General features: G+C 35.6%; 1 protein-coding gene across 2 annotated transcripts in view; it reads left to right on the top strand.

Annotated features, from left to right (window-relative positions):
- SLAIN2 (SLAIN motif family member 2) overlaps window positions 1-20715 on the top strand; it is an 89236-nt gene that overhangs the window by 36932 nt on the left and 31589 nt on the right. For both annotated transcript variants that reach the window (XM_059161914.1, XM_059161906.1), the window contains exons 3-6: window positions 9495-9659; window positions 12123-12284; window positions 15897-16256; window positions 16690-16827. In XM_059161914.1, the coding sequence (XP_059017897.1) occupies window positions 9495-9659; window positions 12123-12284; window positions 15897-16256; window positions 16690-16827 (825 nt within the window). The remainder of the gene's footprint in view (window positions 1-9494; window positions 9660-12122; window positions 12285-15896; window positions 16257-16689; window positions 16828-20715) is intronic.

Genomic DNA, 20715 nt, shown 5'->3' with positions numbered 1-20715 from the left:
CAAGGGAAGAATTTGAGAGATATGTGATACCATAAGATGAAACAACATTAGAATAATTGGGATTCTAGAAGAAGAAAGAGAGGGGGCTAAAAGGTATATTGGAGCAAATTACAGTAGAGAATTTCCCTAATATGGCAAAGGGAACAAGCATCAAAATCCAGGAGGCACAGAGAACCCCCCTCAAAATCAATAAAAATAGGTCCACACCCCATCATCTAATAATAAAACTTACAAGTCTTAGTGACAAAGAGAAAATCCTTCAAGGCAGCTCAGGACAAGAAGTCTGTAACATACAATGGTAAAAATATTAGATTGGCAGCAGACTTATCCACAGAGACCTGGCAGGCAAGAAAGAACTGGCATGATATATTCAGAGTATTAAATGAGAAAAACATGCAGCCAAAAATACTATATCCATCTAGGCTATCACTGAAAATAGAAGGAGAGATAAAAAGCTTCCAGGATAAACAAAAACTGAAAGAATTTTAAACATCAAACCAGCCCTACAGGAAATATTGAAAGGGGTACTCTAAGCAAAGAGAGAGCCTTAAAGTAGTAGACCGGAAAGAAACAGAGACAATATACAGTAACAGTCACATTACAGGTAATACAATGGCACTAAATTCATATCTTTCAATAGTTACTCTGAATGTAAATGGGCTAAATGCTCCAGTCAAAAGACACAGGGTATCAGAATGGATAAAAACCAAAACCTATCAATATGCTGTCTACAAGAAACACATTTCAGACCCAAAGACACCTCCATATTTAAAGTGAGGGGGTGGAAAACAATTTACCATGCTAATGGATATCAAAAGAAAGCTGGGGTGGCAATCCTTATATCAGATAAATTAGATTTTAAGCCAAAGACTATAATAGGAGATGAGGAAGGACTCATATCATACTCAAAGGGTCTGTCCACCAAGAAGATCTAACAATTGTAAATATCTATGCCCCTGACATGGGAGCAGCCAACTATAAAACCAATTAATAACAAAATCAAAGAAATATATCGACAATAATACAATAATAGTAGGGAACTTTAAGACCCCCCCCCCCCACTGAAATGGACAGATCAAGCCAGAGATCAACAAGGATATAAAGGCCTTAAATGACACACTGGACCAGATAGACATCACAGATATATTCAGAACATCCATCCCAAAGCAACAGAATACACATTCTTCTGCACATGGAATATTCTCCAGAATAGATCATATGCTGGGTCACAAATCAGGTCTCAACTGATACCAAGAGATCTGAATCATTCCCTGTGTATTTTCAGACCACCGTGCTCTGAAGCTAGAACTCAATCACAAGAGGAAAGTTGGAAAGAACTCAAATACTTGGAGCCTAAAGAGCTTCCTACTAAAGAATAAACCGGTCAGCCAGGAAATTAAAGAATTGAACAAATTAATGGAAACAAATGAAAATGAAAACATAACTGTTCAAAAACTCTGAGACACAGCAAAGGCAGTCCTGCAAGGGAAGTATATAGCGATACAAGCCTTTTCTCAAGAAACAGGAAAGGTCTCAAGTACACTACCTAACCCTACACCTAAAGAACTGGAAAAAGAACAGCAAAGAAAGCCTAAACCCAGCAGAAGAAGAGCAGTCCTAAAGATCAGAGCAGAAATCGGTGAAATAGAAAACAAAAAAAATGGTAGAACAAATCAACGAAACTAAGAGCTGGTTCTTTGAAAGAATTAATAAGATTGATAAACCCCTGGCCAGACTTATCAAAAAGAAAAGGAAAGACCCAAATAAATAAAATCATGAATGAAAGAGGAGAGATCACAACCAACACTAAAGAAATACAAACAATTATAGGAACATATTATGAGCAACTATACACCAGCAAATTTGACAATCTGGAAGAAATGGATGCTTTCCTAGAGATGTATAAAGTACCAAAACTGAACCAGGAAGAAGTAGAAAACCTGAACAGACCCATAACCAGTAAGGAGATTGAAGCAGTCTTCAAAAATCTCCAAGCAAGCAGGAGCCCAGGGCCAGATGGTTTTCCAGGAGAATTCTTCCAAACATTTAAAGAAGAATTAATACCTATTCTCATGAAACTGTTTAAAAAAAAAAAAAAAAAGAAATGGAAGGAGAACTTCCAAACTCATTTTATGAGGACAGCATTACCTTGATCCCCAAACCAGACAAAGACCCCATCAAAAAAGAGAATTACAGACCAATATCCTTGATGAACACAGATGCGAAAATTCTCAGCAAAATACTAGCCAGTAGGAGCCAACAGTACATTAAAAGGATTATTCACCACGACCAAATGGGATTTATTCCAGGGCTGCAAGGTTGGTTCAACATCTGCAAATCAGTTAGTGTGATATAATACATTAATAAAAGAAAGAACAAGAACCATGTAATACTCTAAATAGATGCTGAGAAAGCATTTGACAAAGTATAACATCCATTCTTGATCAAAACTCTTCAAATTGTAGGGATAGAGGGTACATACCTCAATATCATCAAAGCCATCTATGAAAACCCCACAGCGAATATCATTCTCGGTGGAGAAAAACCGAGAGCTTTTCTGCTAAGGTCAGGAACATGGCAGGGATGTCCATTATCACCACTGCTATTCAACATAGTACTAGAAGTCCTAGCCTCAGCAGTGAGAAAACAAAAAGAAATTAAAAGCATCCAGATCGGCAAAGAAGTCAAACTATCACTCTTTGCAGATGTATGATACTTAACCTAGAAAACCCAAAAGACTCCACTCCAAAACTGCTAGAACTTCTACAGGAATTCAGTAAAGTGTTAGGATATAAAATCAATGCACAGAAATCAGTTGCATTTCTATACACCAACAACAAGACAGAAGAAAGAAAAATTAAGGAGTCAATCCCATTTACAGTTGCACCCAAAACCATGAGATACCTAGGAATAAACCTAACCAAAGAGGCAAAGAATCTGTACTCAGAAAACTATAAAGTACTCATGAAAGAAATTGAGGAAGACACAAAGAAATGGAGAAATGTTCCATGCTCATGGATTGGAAGAACAAATATTGTGAAAGTGTCTATGCTACCTAAAGCAATCTACATGGATAATGCAATCCCTATCAAAATACCATCAGTCTTTTTCAAAGAAATGGAAGAAAAACAGACACATAGATCAATGGAACAGAATCAAGAGCCCAGAAATAGACCCTCAGCTCTATTCTTTGACAAAGCAGGAAAGAATGTCCAAAGGAAAAAAGACAGTCTCTTCAACAAATGATGTTGGGAGAATTGGACAGCCATATGCATAAAAATGAAACTGGACCATTTCCTTACACCACACACAAAAATAGACACAAAATGGATGAAAGACCTCAAGGTGAGAAAGAAATCCATCAAAATCCTTGAGAAAACAGGCAATGACCTCTTTGCCCTCAGCCACAGTAACTTCTTCCTAGAAACATCGCCAAAGGCAAAGGAATCAAGGGCAAAAATAAGCCATTGGGACTTCTTCAAGATTAAAAGCTTTTGTGCAGCAAAAGAAACAGTCAACAAAACCAGAAGACAACTGACAGAATGGGAAAAGATGTTTGCAAATGACATACCAAAAATCTATAAAGAACTTACCAAACTCAACACCCAAAGAACAAATAATCCAATCAAGAAATGGGCAGAGGACATGAACAGACATTTCTGCAAAGAAGACATCCAGATGGCCAGCAGACACATGAAAAAGTGTTCCATATCACTCAGCATCAGGGAAATACAAATCAAAACCACAATGAGATCCACCTCACACCAGTCAGAATGGCTAAAATTAGCAAGTCAGGAAATGACAGATGCTGGCGAGGATGTGGAGAAAGGAGAACCCTCCTACGCTGTTGGTGGGGATGCAAGCTGGTGCAACCACTCTAGAAAGCAGTATGGAGGTTCCTCAAAAAGTTGAAAATAGAGCTACTCTATAACCCAGCAATTGCACTACTGGGTATTTACCCTAAAGATACAAATGTAGTGAGCCGAAGGGGCACTTGTACCTGAATGTTTATAGCAGCTATGTCCGCAATAGCCAAACTATGGAAAGAACCTAGACATCCATCAACAGATGAATGGATAAAGAAGATGTGGTGTGTGTGTGTGTGTGTGTGTGTGTGTGTGTGTGTGTGTATATATATATATATATATATATGAAATAAATTGAGGACTACTATGGACTACTATGCAGCCATCAAACGAAATGAAATCTTGCCATTTGCAACGACATGGATGGAACTAGAGCGTATTATGCTGAGCAAAATATGTCAGAGAAAGACAGTTATCATATGATCTCCTTGATATGAGGAATTTGAGAGGCAGGGCAAGGGGCCGTGAGGGGTAAAGAAAGAAAAAATGAAACAAGATGGGATGGGGAGGTAGACAAACCATAAGAGACTCTTAATCTCACAAAACAAACTGAGAGTTGCTGGGGGAAGGGGGGGTGTGGAGAGGGTGGTTGCCTTATGGACATGGGGAGGGTATGTGCTATGGTGAGTGCTGTGAAGTGTGTAAGCCTGACGATTCACAGAACTATACCCCTGGAGCAGATAATACATTATCTGTTAATAAAAATAATTAATAAAAAATCTTTACTAACAACTAATACTCTGTCTCACCTTAGAAATAATGTAAGTATATTTTATAGTTAGGAATTTTCTTCATTCAGTACTATATGTTCGTAACCTATTATGTGCTACGTATTGTTCTCAGCTCTTAGGGTATTGCAATGAATAAAACAGACCAGAGCTTGTACTCTAATGGGTGTGGCAGATAATAGTTAAATAAACCTATGAACAAGAGTTGGCAGGCTTTTTTTGTAAACAGCCAGATAGGAAGCATCTTAGGCTTTGTGGACTGTGAATTGGGGTGGGTGTGTTCCAGTAAAACTTTATTTACCAAAAGAGGTGATGGGTTAGATTTGGCTCACAGGCTATAGTTTACTAAACCTTGGCTTAAAACATCCTAAAAAGTAGGAACTATTAAGAATTGGAAAATAGTTAAGTTGCACTTAGAAGGAGAAAAACAAAATAGCACCTCAAAAATAGCAATTTGAGGGAGTAGTTTGTTGCTTTATTATATCACAAGGTATTAAAAATAGTAGGAGTATGTAAGAGAAACTGTTAACTCTTGAACTAGGTGTAATCATGTCCTGGATTTAACAGTGGTTAGAGTTTATGGTTACAAACAGAGCAGCAGCTGCAGCTACAAATATAATGTCTACTTATTTATTTATTATTTATTTATTTTAAATTTATTTGACAGAGATTACAAGTAGGCAGGGAGGCAGGTGGAAAGGGGGCCGGGAAGCAGGCTCCCCGCTGAGCAGAGAGCCTGATTCAAGGCTCGATCCCAGGACCCTGAGACCATGACCTGAGCCGAAAGCAGAGGCTCAACCCACTGAGCCACCCAGGCACCCCTGTAATATATATTGAAAAGAAGAATAACTTGGTTATTGCAAATTTGAACCTTTGTCCTAAATTCTCCCCCTTTTTCCAAGTTAGTAGGAGATTATTTTTCAGGTGTGTTTCTTTGATAAAGCAGAGCTCCCTAGAAATATAACTACTGTATTCTAAGAAAATGGATTCTGCTCTGTCACTCTCAGCTTCTCTGCACTGTGCTGCTTCATGTCCCTAAGATGTTCTTCCTTTATTCTTTTATGATAGTGCATTGTGTTTTTTGCCCTTTCGTATCCTCCCTGCTGTTTTCTTTGAAGTCTTCTTTGGAGAGGGTCTTCCTTCTTTGTCCAACTTTCTTCATTATGGTAACATTTATATAACATAAAATTTCCCACTTCAGTCTTTTTTTAAATATATAGTTCAGTGGCATTAAGTATATGCACGTTGCTGTGCATCCATCCACGCTGTGCATCTCCAGAACTTTCTCACCATCCCACATGAAAATTCTGTATCCATTCAGTTTCCTAGTTCCCTGTCCCCTGTCTGCCTGCCTTTTAAGTTTATGGTGACCCGTGTCTCTTTTGCCTGGATTCCCTCTGTTTTATTATTTCATCCATTCATAAGGTGTCCAGATCCTCTGTTAAGATTAATCTTATTAAAAAAAAGACTAATCTTATTCATCATGTATATATCCAGTTAATATTTACTGAGAGCCTGGTGTGTATCAGACTTTGAGGAAAGGATAGAGGATACATAATGAGGAAAAACTAACACTGTACCTAAACTCATGGAGTTTGTCTTCTACTAGGGGAAACATACTAATACAAATAATTTTTATAACTGGTGGTTGGTAATGAAAGAATGGTGCCTAGTGCTTTGAGCTTTGAGAAATAGGAATTTTTCCTCAGGGAGCAATGTTTGACCTGAATCCTAAAGATTCAGAAAGACATGAATGATTTAAGGGGGAAGGCGAAAGAGGGAGAAACATTCCAAGTAGAGAAAACAGCATCTGCAAAAAAAAAGCTCTGTGGGAGGTCTGGGAGCATGTTGTGGGGAGTATGGCCAACATTTAATGACCTGGAGCAAGGCAGCATGTGGCTGGAGAAGACTAAGGAAGGGAGAGATCTGAGGGATGGCCAGAAAGATACGTAGGAGCCAGACTTTTTAAGGCCTTATAGATTATGTTTTCTAAAAGCAATAGAAAGATATTGGAGAGTTTCATTCAAGGGTATGGTGTGTATGGGCAGGAAGACATGATCAGGTTTGCAATTTGGCTAAGGTTGCTAGCTGTAGTATGGAGAGTACATTGGAAAGGGCCAAAAGTGAATGAATATAGGGTGCTTTTAAGGGGAGTTGATAGTGACAGCTGGGCAATGTGTGTTGATGGTAGTGGAGATGAAAAGATGTGGTAGGAAAAATGAATGAACCAGATTTGAGGACATTTGGGAGAAGTATCAACAATGATCTAGGTTTCCAGCTTGTGTGACAGCATGAATGTTATTAATCATTCTGAGATAATCCACCCAGAAAGAGAATTCAGTGTTAGTGGGAAAATCATGAATTTGAATTTGGAAATGTTGGCTCTGAAGTGCATTCGCCAGACCCATAGAGGAGACATTAAATGGGCAGCACATACAGGACTGAAGACCAGGAAAGCTTAGGACTGGAGATACAAATAATGGCGAGTTTGGGGAATACAGATAATAACTGATGTCATGGGTATGAATGAAATTTCTTAGGAGAAGGAATATAGAGTGAGAAGACAAAAGGGCTGAGGACTTGACATGCTGATGATTAAACAAATAACCAAATAGAAGAGAATAAGCTTAAAAGGAGATCAAAGAGTAAAAGGGGAGAAATTAGCACCTTAGTTTCTGCTCAGATGTGTATTTTTGAGATCATGGCACATACTACATCCTAAGTATGTTTAAAGTGTGGCATGTTATCTCATGGTGAATATGGACAAAATCGCATTATCCAGCTTCTTCTATGTCATCCAACTAAACAAAATCTAAACAGAAAACATATTCCTTCTCTCCAAAGCACCACTCTTCCCAGTAGATAAATCAGAAACTTTAAAGACACTTTAAAGACTTACTTTGTTTCCTTTAGTGATCCTTCTAGTTTTTAATACTTATTCTTTTTTTTTTTTCTTTTTTATATTTGTCACTTCTACTGCCTGGTTCAGTCCAATCTATTCAACATAAAAATGTCCATCAGTTTTCTTCCTAAAGTGATTGGATCATATTACTCTTGCTCAAAAGTCACTGATATGAATATAAACATCATTCTCCTAAGCATAGTTTCCAGGACTTCGTGACCTGGCCCAGCCAGATTTTCCTGTTTTGTCCCTTAGCTATGTGCTTTACCTTGCTATATTACTCACTCTTTCTCCCTGACCATGTTATGTGTTTTCAAGGAACTGCTTTTGTTCCTATTATAAACACAGATGAAAGCACAACCTTTGCTCATTTTCAGTGTCTATCACATTGCTGCTCATCCTCTTCAAGACTACCCCCAGGGCTTCATTCCAAAAAGGCTTACCTGGTTTCTCTCGGTTGTAATGAATTACTCTTACTTCAAAAGTTCCACAGCCCCTTACACCTTCATGATAGTACTTGTTTCATTTTGTCCTGAAATCATTGGATTTTTTTCTGCCTGCACTACTTGGTTGTAAACCTCTTAAAAAGTAGTGCCATGTCACATTTGTCTGTATGTTCTACATACTGTTTTGCCGTGGTTAGAAGTATTGAATAAGCTATAGATTCTAGAATAGAGGAAATAAGTATTATTTTAAGTGTATTTCTTGTATATAATTGCACTCAGTATCTTATTTCTACTTTGGTACTGTTTCTACAATTTTATATGCACAGCATAAATTTTTTTCCCTCTTTTGGCAGAAATATTCTTGGGTCAGAAAACTGGGGCTGGGGGAGGCTTTTTTCCTTTTAAAAAGAGAATTCTCAGGGCACCTGGGTGGCTCAGTGGGTTAAGCCTCTGCCTTTGGCTCAGGTCATGATCTCAAGGTCCTGGGATCAAGCCCCAAGTCAGCTCTCTGCTCAGCAGGGAGCCTCCTTCCCCCGCCTTCTCTCTGCTGCCTCTCTGCCTACTTGTGATATCTCTTTCTGTGTCAAATATTAAATAAAATCTTAAAAGAAAAAAAAAATTTCACGTTTGACCTTAACCTGGTCTAAGTAGTCAATATTCCTTTATTAATTTTTCAAAAATCCAAACCTTGGAAAGAGTTGTTTTTTTTTTTTTTTTAAAGATTATTTATTTATTTATTTGTTAGAGTGAGAAAGAGAGAGCACACAAGCAGGGGGAGTGACAGGCAGAGGGGGAAGCAGGCTCCCCACTGAGCAAGGAGCCCAATGCTAGACTCTATCTCAGGACCCTGGGATCATGACCTGAGCTGAAGGCAGAGGCTTAACTGATTGAGACACCCAGGAGTCCCTTATTTTTTTTTTTTAAGTTTTGTTTATTGATTTGTCAGGGCGGAAGAGCACAAGCCAGGGTGCAGCAGGCAGAGGGAGAGGGAGAAGCAGGCTTCCCGCTGAGCAAAGAGCCTGATGATTCCAGGACCCTAGGATCATGACCTGAGCTGAAGGCAGACATTTAACTTCCTGAACCACCCAGGCACCTCTGGAAAGACTGTTTTTAAATCTCATTTCATAGGATTTTTTTTTTCTTTTTCTTCGCAGTACATGCTTGTTATAGAAAAATGAGAAGACACAAATATACTTATTCATTCATCTTATTTTTTAAGTCTATTCAGGGTTGATACAGTTGGAACAAACTTTCTGACAAGATAGGAGTAAATTAATTTAATGGCTAATAATTTGTTGAAAAGATATTCTTCCTGTGATACTATTTTTGTTGTTTGGTGTAGCTGCTGTTTTATTTGCATAGCACAATTGAAGGTAATGGAAATATGTTGTTGGAATTCCTAATTTGATGTATTTCCTCCTCTACTATAAGAATGTTTCTGTATTTAAATTGAGATAATGACTTAAATGAATTTTCTAATAAAAAAAATTTTTAAGTAAAATGTTAACTTTTCTGTTATTAAATTTGATTTCTCCCCTTCTCATTAACACAGCTCTCAAGAGGCAGAATTTATATAATAATCCTTTCAACCACATGAGTTACACAAGTCCTTACAGTCCGAATGCAAGTAGCCCATACAGCAGTGGTTTCAATTCTCCATCCTCAACCCCAGTGCGACCTCCTATAGTCAAACAGCTAATACTTCCTGGAAATTCAGGTAAGGAGAAAATGAAATGAATAATTAAGGATTTTATTGCGCTACCTCAAAAATAACATAATCATCAGTTGTTAAAATTCTTTTATTTATGAAACTTTTAAGAGCTTAGAGAAAATATCAGTGAGGAGCACCAGGTACTATTCTAGGTCCCAGGGATACAGATAAACCAGGTTACATTCATGAAGTTTTTTTTACCATGTACTAAGTTTGTAGATCTTGCTTGATTAGATTAACAAGCTTTTGATTCTCTTAACCAATAGATGCTTGCCGAATAGCTTGATTGAGCTGTAAAAGCTATAAATAAGAGCTCTTTTTGTTTAAATAGCATTTTCCGGTTTGTTTGTTTTTTTTTTCTTTTTTAAGATTTCTTTGTCAGAGAGATAGAGAGAGCACACAAGCAGGGGGAGTGGCAGGCAGAGGGAGAGGCAGACTCCAGTGAACATGGAGCTGGATGCAGGACTTGGGATCATGACCTGAGCAAAAGGCAGCCACTTAATCAACTGAGTCACCCAGCATCACTAAAAATAAGAGCTCTTATTTTCACTTATTTTGTTAAACAATTCAAGCTTTATTTAATAAGCTTAGATATTGCACTTAACGAGAAGTAGAAGGCCATATGTGAAATGTGCCGACAGAGTGGAGCCCTAAATGATAGGGGAGGGATAGACTGCTGTAACTCAGGGAAAGAATGTTTATTGTGGTTCTGTGACAGACATGTTCTCTCTAACTTACTGTTCTTTGGAATTCAGGCCCTGGTTAACTCTTATTGCTGCTGCTGTTATGGCTAATTATTGCAGCTTCCTTAAAAGTTAAGGTTATTGTTAACCACCCCAAATTTTTGACCTGTGTATTCCCTAGTCTGTTGACTCTTTTGATCCTGCTGTTTATTTTGTACGTAAGTTGTTACTTGCTGCTATTCATGTCACCCATGACTGCATCCTAAAAATATTTGTTTAATATAATTTTATTTGGGCACTATTTGAGCTTGACCTTGTAGTACTTTTCCTGTCATATGTACTGTGTTCTTCTTCATAATGTACACATTAACTCTTACTTATAGTCTTTTCATGTTGGAGCTGACTTTTTTCTTTCTTTTCAAGTTTTTATTTAAATTCTAGTTAACATATATGGTAAAGTTGGTTTTGGGTGTAGAATTTAGGGATTCATCAATTACATACAACACTCTGTGAAAGCTGACTTTTATGGTAAAGAGTTCTGGGAATTGATTGATTGATTTCAAATCAACCTGTATTAGAAATATTAGTAACAGTGTTGGGACTTTATGCTTCACCAGAAGTTGATGATCTGATGAAAGCATTTCCTTAGAAATAAGTTATTATTTATAACTAAATAAATATTTAAAATAACTAAAAAAGTATTTAAACCATTTAAATTATTATTATTTTATAAGTTAATAAGTGTATCCGTTATTCCTCTGACCTGTCTTCTATCCCTTTTTGTTTTGAGTGATTAAATGCTTTTTTTTTTTTTTAAAGATTTTATTTATTTATTTGACAGACAGAGATCACAGATAGGCAGAGAGGCAGGCAGAGAGAGAAGTGGAGGCAGGCTCCCTGCTGAGCACAGAGCCCGATGCGGGGCTCGATCCCAGGACCCTGGGATCATGACCTGAGCTGAAGGCAGAGGCTTAACCCACTGAGCCACCCAGGCACTCCAGAATGCTTTTTAAAATTTATTTATTTTCTTTATTCCATCTTTGGGCTTCACTGCTGCACTTCAGAGGGCTCTGTGTATCCCCATTACTAGTTGGACAAAGGAATTTTGTAAACATGGCATAATGCAGGAAAAATGAGCATAGTGTTCTTTTTTGGTTTGCTCCTAAGTCTCTAAGGAATCTTGATTTTCCTCAAATTACAGTTTTCTTGTTTAGGAAAAGTAGATGCTTTTATTCAGGGAAAAAAATAATGGTATTTGCTAACGAGTAACTTTGAGAGGAGAAGACACATCATAAATGCATCTGTTTATAAGCAGTTCCACTGGCTGTCTTAAAAAAGTTGGAATCCTCTAACATGTATTGGACACTACCTACTTGCCAAGCACTGTGGTAAAAGCTTAATTGTTTCATAAGAGGACAGATAATTTATAGTTAAAATGTTTTGTTTTTATGCCATAATGTATGAAGGAGACCCTATAGTCCTCTTTATTCTTTTTTTTTTTTTTTTTTAAGATTTTATCTTTTGTTTTTTTAAGTAATCTCTTCACCCAACTTGGAGTTCAAATTTACAACTCGGAGATAAAAGTCACACACTCCACTGCTGAGCCAGCCAGGTGCTCCATCTTCTTTATTCTTATTGAGGTCAATTTTTAATTTCAGTATTTGGGAATTTTTTAAACAAAACAGAATAATGGTGAACTGGATCAAAGATTTAATATAAAATTAATTAGAACAGATGTTTATTCAGTTTTTGTTTAACCAAATCTCAAATCTTTTTTTTTTTTAAGGTAATTTGAAAAGTTCATCAGACAGAAATCCTCCACTCAGCCCTCAATCCTCTATAGACAGTGAGTTAAGTGCTTCAGAATTAGATGAAGATTCAATTGGATCCAATTATAAGCTAAATGATGTAACCGATGTACAGATTCTAGCTCGGATGCAGGAAGAAAGTAAGTATTTTAATTGTTAAAGTTGAAGTCTAGTTGAGGTATAATTTTGTGGGGGTTATTAAATAGGTCTTAAGATGTGGAAGAATAGTAACAAATGTCGAAATTTCAGTGGTTTATTCAACATATAGACTTGCTTGTTCATTAACGTGTTTTCAGAGTTCATTTTACATAAAACATCGTGTATGTGGAGCAAAGAAAGGCAGGTTATACTCTGCTTCAATGACTGGTAACCATACCCTGCATGTTACTTTGTGCAGGAACTCTCTAGAGTAGTTACTACTCTATGACTTCGTATTTTCTTATTCTAGATCAGTGTTTCTCAACCGTTTTCCGTTATTAGCCCCTCAAGAGTGCCTTTTCAGACATTTTTTTTTTCCTTTTTGCCTACCACTTCCCATCATGATATTTAATACCACAGATCCACCCTGCATATCTTTATGTACTATGAGGACCATAAATTATTATGGTAACTAAGATTTTTTTCATACCCCAAGAATCAATTATTCCCCCTTGGGGACATAATCTCAGAATATATGATAGAGACTACAAAAAAAGAGACCTTTATGAGAAAATTGGAGTTATGACATTAAATGAAGCATATGATCTTGCTTTGCTGCAGAGTGGTCCTTGCAATTTCTCAGGTCACAGATACCTTTGAGAATCGAATAAAAATTATATCCCTTGCCATCCCAAAATGCACATGTGCACAGAATTTTTCATACTATATTAAGGGTTTATGGATGCCCTGGCTTTCATTTTATGATGGTGGTGAGAGTATTGCCTCTACATTTCTTTTTAATAGAAATGGCAATTCATTCTTATTTATATAGCTGCACTTTTCATATTTGTGTATAAGAGATTTAAAAAAATATTTCAGTACACAAAACCTGAGTAAATAAAGAAGAGGAATGAAAAGAGTAAGTGAAAATAATGAGACTAAGAAAATCACAGTGTCATTCTCAGGAGATCATAAAAGGATTCTCAACCTGAAGAAACAGGAAAACTTGAACATGTGAAATATCCTCACCTAATTGTACTGATAATGGTACACATTTTTAAAAGGCTTTTAGGGAGGATGGGATAGTTTTATGTTTTTAGTAAAGTATTATGGTTTGACTATACATTTTATAATGAAATACCACAGGCTTAACTCTAAAGCAAGCAGTCTCTCTCAAGTGACCCCTTTCCTCTTTACAATGAAAAGATTCTTGAAGTACACATTTCAGAGTCTTGACAGCTGACTAAGGGTAATATGGAGCATTGCTATAATTTAATGAAATGCTTTCTACATTAGGCCCCTTTATATAAATAGGTAGTTTTATTAAACTATAACATTTATTAAGAAGCTGCAGAATGTTATCCTACTGATTCATTTCCCATTTTTACGCTACTTCTCAGAAAACCAGAAAGATTTGGTGCTTGCTTTATTTATCTTAAGCTCTAGAAACTAATAATATGGTACTCTTTTTTCTTCTGTAATTATATATAACTCCTCACTGAGACTGGTATTGTCAGCTAGTGAGAGGCGAGTTTTTGTCAGGGATGTGAAAGAATAAAGAATGCTTCCTCACTATAACTTAGAGTTAATTGTCTCATTTCCTCTCTGAACTCTGACTTTTTAGACCCTAGGATTTTGTTAGCTACTCAACCAGCTATTTGCTGTCACTTTCTTACTGTGTTTTGGTAACAAGTAAAAGAAATTTTAGCCTTACTTTAATCATTCTTTGTAAGGCATCCCCATGCACAAATATTTCTTTTTCTGGTGAATAAAAAAAAAGATGCTAAAAATGTGCCCTATACTGCCTTCAAATGCCTGTTTTGTTTTGTTTTATTTTTTAAGCAAATGATTTTTTTTTTAAGCAAATGTTTTAAAGTATCATTTCTTCAGGGTTTTTTTGTTTTGTTTTGGGGTGTGTGTGTGTGTGTGCGTGCGCGCGCGCGTGAGGTGTGTGTGGGTTTTTGTTTTTTTTTTAAGATTTTATTTATTTGAGAGAGAGAAGGAGAGAGCATGAGAGGGGAGAAGGTCAGAGAGAAAAGCAGACTTCCCAGGGAGTTGGGAGCCTGATGCAGGACTCAATCCCAGGACTCTGGGAAAATGACCCAAACCCAAGGCAGTGGCTTAACCAAACTGAGCCACCCAGGCGCCCTGTTTTTTTGTGTGTGTTTTGTGTGTGACCCTTTCACTTCAGGGTCATCCCACAGATCTGCAGACAAGCAGTGTTAAAAATGAAGGTAATTAGAATGTTTCTGGAGAAACAATTTTCCTTCATATTTCAGTATGTAACAGATTTTTACCAGGGTTTTGTATTTCAGACAAGTAGATCAAAAGTTCAGTCAGTTTACTGTTTTATTACTAGTGAATCGGTACACAAATAAAGAAGAAAGTGAATTTTACTTGATTATGTTAATATTGCTTTGTCCTACTCATGAAGTGGTATGAACAGAAATGTAGAATTACAGATTTTGGCTGTTGGCTGATTAAACCTCCTTATTTTTAATTTGAGAAAAACACAATCCCATAGAGATTGTTGCTTCCTTAGGATCCCCTAGTACTGGAGGGCCTGCTTTGGGATCTGTGTTTTTCTTTGTAAAACAGTGTTCTTCGCTGGTCTGCTGTCTTTTGTTAGGTGTCTTTAATGCTGTGTTTGCTGTTATGAGACACTGAGTAACTTGTTGGTTACTAGTGAAACTTGTGGCTTGACTGAAGGACCAGATAGGCCCCAGGAATTTGTAGTTTTACAGATACCCTGGTGTGATTCTCACCCACTTCTTTGGGTACCATATCGATAGAACTATCTGTGTATGAGTACCCATCTTAAAAGTTTGAATACTTCTGTATAATAGTAGAGATTGTTAAATTAGGTTGTCCATGGTTATAGCAGGACTTGCTCAAAATATTAGCTAAATTCTGTACTTTCTTGAATAGTAATTTTTTTCTTCATTGAATATATATCAACATTTGTTTTTGTTCCAGAAGTTTTTATACTATTTGAAGGGCCTAATGTTCCTTGGGTGTTTCTGGAGATGTCAGGATACATAGGGGAGCCCTTTGAAAATTTGTACTTGATGGCTTAGGATTTAAGCTTGTTTTACTGAAGTCTTGGGTTGTGAAGCAATTGAAATTCATTTATGCCCAAATATTGAATTCCTGAGGGTGGGATAGAAGTTTGCTTCATCAATAACATCAATTCAAAGAATTTAGTATCCAGGGAGTTTATTTATCCACTGGTGTATTCTTTTCATTGGTGGCACAGTAATTATTTTCCCTTAATATTTCTTAAATGTTGATCTCAAATTTCGATTATTGTCTTTAGGAGTAGGAATATTTTCAAGTTTATCATTCTGTCTCTACTATAGATTTCAGATTTAAGAAGAAAATTTTGGATTGGGCAAAAGTTTATAGAATTCCATTCAATTTAAAAATAATCTTTTTGAATGTTTTAGGCATATGGGAGAATGTGTAAGATGATTCAAGTGGAAAGGGAGTTTTTCTTTACACTTTATAGCCTGTTTGAATTTCTCAATGGTATTCTTTTGTTTTTAAACTTCAAAAATATTTAAATGTTTAAAAATATACCTAAAGAAATGAAATAACACATTCATTATTGTCAGGTCTCCGTCAAGAGTATGCAGCCACCACATCTCGGCGCAGTTCTGGTTCATCTTGCAATTCTACAAGGCGGGGTACTTTTAGTGATCAGGAACTTGATGCGCAAAGTTTAGATGATGAAGATGACAATATGCATCATGCAGTATACCCTGCTGTTAACAGGTTTTCACCATCACCACGCAATTCACCTCGACCATCACCTAAGCAGTCACCCAGAAATTCACCTCGTTCACGATCTCCTGCTCGGGGAATAGAATATAGTAGAGTGTCCCCACAGCCTATGATTAGCCGCTTACAGCAACCTCGCCTTTCACTTCAGGGTCATCCCACAGATCTGCAGACAAGCAGTGTTAAAAATGAAGGTAATTAGAATGTTTCTGGAGAAACAATTTTCCTTCATATTTCGGTATGTAACAGATTTTTACCAGGGTTTTGTATTTCAGACAAGTAGATCAAAAGTTCATTCAGTTTACTGTTTTATCACTAGTGAATCACAAATAAAGAAGAAAGTGAATTTTACTTGATTATGTTAGTATTGCTTTGTCTTACTCATGAAGTGGTCTGTATGTAGATTTTTATTTAATTGATTTCTGGCTCTTTTTAAAGGTTTTGTTCTACCAATTTATAGAACCTGGGTTGAGTTGTTATAAGACATGTACTTCCTATTAACTCTTCTAAAATATGCTGAATGCTTAAATAAAGAATTCAGTTTTTGATTGCCAATTAATATTTTAACTCTTTCTTCATCTTAAAGAATGGTTTGATTTTTTTTTTCATTAAATTCTCTTGTTACAGAAAAACTAAGACGCAGTCTTCCAAACCTGTCCCGACCATCTAGTACACAAGTTGACTCAGTGAAAAGCAGCAGAAGTGACTCAAATTTTCAAGTGCCAAATGGAGGAATACCTCGCATGCAACCTCAGGCTTCAGCCAGTAAGTACCTTTATTGTACCAGTTATTTAAAGGAAAGTGAAAATAATAGGTAGTAATTTTGTACTTAATAGCTGTATTAAACCATATCTGCAGTAAAGTACAGTACCCACTTGTATCAGTACTTGTATCTGAATGAAACTTTGGTCTTTCCAGAATTTTAAAATAAGCGTATGTGTGTGTGTGTGTATTTCTTAGAAACCTACACATTAGAAAATGACAAGTTTTTGTGGGAAATAGTCCTGGAACAGACAACTTAAAACCCAAGCAGCTTTCTTACTAGAACATTAATAAAAAGCAGTAATCCTGCAAAAAATACTAGCATAATCAGAAGCATGTTAAATTTTCAGTGACTAAAATAAATACTCCAGCAAATATAAAACTTCATAAAAACAAAAAATTGAAGGTAACTTGATGAAAAGGAAGAGCTGAGAGCATTGAATGAAGAAGACATACGCAACATAAACTAAGATCAGAAAGAATCATGCAGAAAGAACTCCTAAGACAAAGGAGCCAGACTGAGCCAAGAAGTGATAAGGGAATAGATGGATAGATGGATACTGTGTACTTTGGTGTACAAGGTGATGAAAAATGAATTGAACACTTTCCAAAGAGTGTTACTTGTTAACTACAATAGATAATCCAATCAGGTTTAAACAAACTATCACAGTTCTATAATTTTAGAAATGCTCAATGTGCACCCTCTGTATCCCACAGCTCACATCAGTCTTGTAGTCTGATAGACCCCGTTCCTTTGTGGCACATTATGTCACCGGTTGAAGTGGTAGCTGTGATGTGCTCCTTCATTTCGTCAGAGCTGTGAAGAAGTAGCACAAACATGAGGTTATTGATTGTTCATTTATGTAAATTGTTTATTGAATAATACTACTTTGAAAGCATTTGATTATTTTTTTAATTCCTTTACACTCTTTCTTGGCTCTGTTGTGTTTAGCTGACTTTGTGTATTTTGTGTTAAGCTGCTGTTACTTGGTGACTCAAAAAAAAAACAAGCCAGGAAAAAATACATTTATGTTTTAAAATACATAAATAATAATGACAATAAATTAATAAATACATTAAAATAATAAAATACATTTATGTATTTTTATCACAAATGATTTATGTGATAACATCGATACATTTTCCTTATTTTCTAGTTGTATATATTACTTACATTACAGAAACTCATGTTGTGCTGTACCATATGTATATATTCCTGTTTAATCCTCACAACAATTCTGTGAAGTAGGTACAGTTATTAACATTTTGCAGATTAGGAAATAGGACCTTTGAATGGTTGAATAACTTATCTTTGATCATATGGCTTATAGGCGGCATGTTAGGATTCGCACCCACGTGCTCAAGAATCCAAGTCCACCTAGCGAGATTTGTCACATTTATGGTTTACAACTAAGATTTAAAAATAGTCCAGAATTATTGTCTGTTTTTTTGTAAGATGAGCCCTAAAATTTAAGGCACTGTAGAAAATTATTACACAGAGATTTATATACTTCATTTACTCAGCTGGATGTGTGCAACATGTTTTTGAACCAAGTTGAAATTTAAACTTAGTATTCCAAGTCTTACAGACTATGCAAGAGTGCCATTATGATACTCAAATGGTATACTCATAATTAGTATGAAAAATGGGGAATCACAAAATATTAAAAATAAAAATAAAGTAGCAATTCAAACTCTAAGTTCTATCAAAATGGTGAATGATAACTTTTGTGCCTTTAAGTCTACAAATTAAGTCAGTTTGACCCTTGAGGACATTGTGTGTCTGGTTATTTCCTCCTTGGTATATTTGCCTGAAACAAAAAACAGTGCACAATGTTAATACAACAGGAAAGAAAATTTTGTATCATTAAGATTAAGCAATAAAAATCATGCATATTACAAGCTGCACTTCTATAGCCTATGCACAGATAATCCAAAACATTATTTATATTTGTCCTTTTGTGCTTACTTTGAATGTTAAGTTCTCAATTTCTCAAAACTTTATATCTCCAGAGACAGCTTCATGGCTCTTTGTTAAAACTAGCTATATCTATATTCTCTTTACTATATTCAGTAAATTCTCAGTACCAGTTCTTTACTCAGGGTTGTTCTCTCATGCCCTCATGTATGTTCTTTATTTGAACTACTCTAGCCCCTCAAAGCTGTATGGAAATAAAAACCCTCGCAGAAATAGAAGAAAATATAAAAAGTTGAGAACCTAGGATAAAAATGTTAATAGAAAAAATATATTGACCATATCTTAAACTTTGTGATAATTACTTGCCTTCTTTACCTACTGATTTCCTAGAATTTTTTTCTATAGGTGAATTATTTTTTTCTTTTTCCCCAGAAATTGATAATTAAAGAAAATATGTAGGGAAAAAATAATGAGATTCTAATCACCAGTTTACTTTTAAGTAAAAAATATGTATGCAGTTTCATAGTGGTGTATTTCAACATTTGAACAGTATATAAGCAAAAGAGAAAACAAGGAACCATCCTTTTTTTTTGGTCAATTTCATATGCTTGTTTATTTTTATATTTGAAACTGTAGTGAAGCTTATTTACAATTAAAATGCCACAAATACTTATTTTAATGTAAAATCACAGTCCAAAAATATTTTTGGAAAAAGGTAAATCCAGAATTTTACCAAGTTTAAAACTTAAGTTTATATTATAAAAATATTGTAAAGCCTTTTGTTTAAAATTAACGTTATATTTTTCTTAAAATTTTACATATATCTTTGATAGAAATGTATGTATGTGTTCTTTTAATTAGTGTGTGTGTATACTGCTTTCATAATAGCCTTTTTATTTTGATATAGAATTATTTATAAATGTAATAGCAAGTCTTACATGTTTTATACATGAATTAGTATTTTTATTTTTTGTGTCAGTTGGTTAGTATAATAGATGTTGCATTTTCTTTTCCTTTAAGTCTTTATTTTTCCAGCCTTTAAGTGGTAAAGCTTTGGTTCTTACTTGCTGGTCTGCATGAACCTAACTTTGCGAGGTTGCTGTTATTTCCACTTATGGGACCACTTCTTTTGCCTTGTACTATGCCGATCACTGTTTTATATGCTTATTTGCTATGGCTGCATTATTGTGGATGCTGGCATTCAAATACGAATATTATGAGAGTTCTAATATATTTTCATTTTTATAGCTATTACCAATTTCCAGCTTCTGTATTTGAAATGTGAGTAACTTAAAAAGTTAAAGAAAACCAGAGCATTGCAGAGGTCATGGATATATGTCATTTTCTCAGTTTCTCCAGTTAAAGGAAGGAATGTTTGTCAGGAACAGAGTTTTTTCAAAAGACTAGTGCCTTGCTAAGACTACTAGAGTAGAGGTTCAGTAGGAAATTTAGTTTTCAGAAAGATACAGGAATTATCGGTTCAGAAATAAGAAAAGGGAGAAAAACCCTAGAAGATCTGCTGGTTTAAAAAAATTTAATACTTAAAACTCTGGTTAGTAGTTTTAAATATTTATTTTCACATGAATTATCTCATTTGAATCTCACAACCACCTGTTTCTTTTCATAGAGAGAAAGCAGATGTCCATACGTATTACACATGCAGTAGCATATAACTAGAAAAGTGCAAAACCAAACCAAATTACTCCCTCCTCCCAACCACTCTTTGAGTCCCCTGATATCCTCCCAATAATTTTTTGATTACATCATGCTGACGTAACTGCAAATGAGTAGGCATCTTGGAAAATATTCCTGAGTGACTATTGGAGCATTATTGAACTATACTTTGTGGATATATGTCATTTTCTCAGTGAATTACCACAAATGAGTAAAATAATCCAGTGTAATATTTATCCACTTACTTACATTTAATCAAATGGAAGAATATTTTTGCATAAGATACAGAGTGTTACCCC

Source organism: Mustela lutreola, chromosome 1 (assembly GCF_030435805.1).
Source record: "Mustela lutreola isolate mMusLut2 chromosome 1, mMusLut2.pri, whole genome shotgun sequence".
NCBI lineage: Eukaryota > Metazoa > Chordata > Mammalia > Carnivora > Mustelidae > Mustela > Mustela lutreola.
This window is presented reverse-complemented; position numbering and strand designations above follow the sequence as displayed.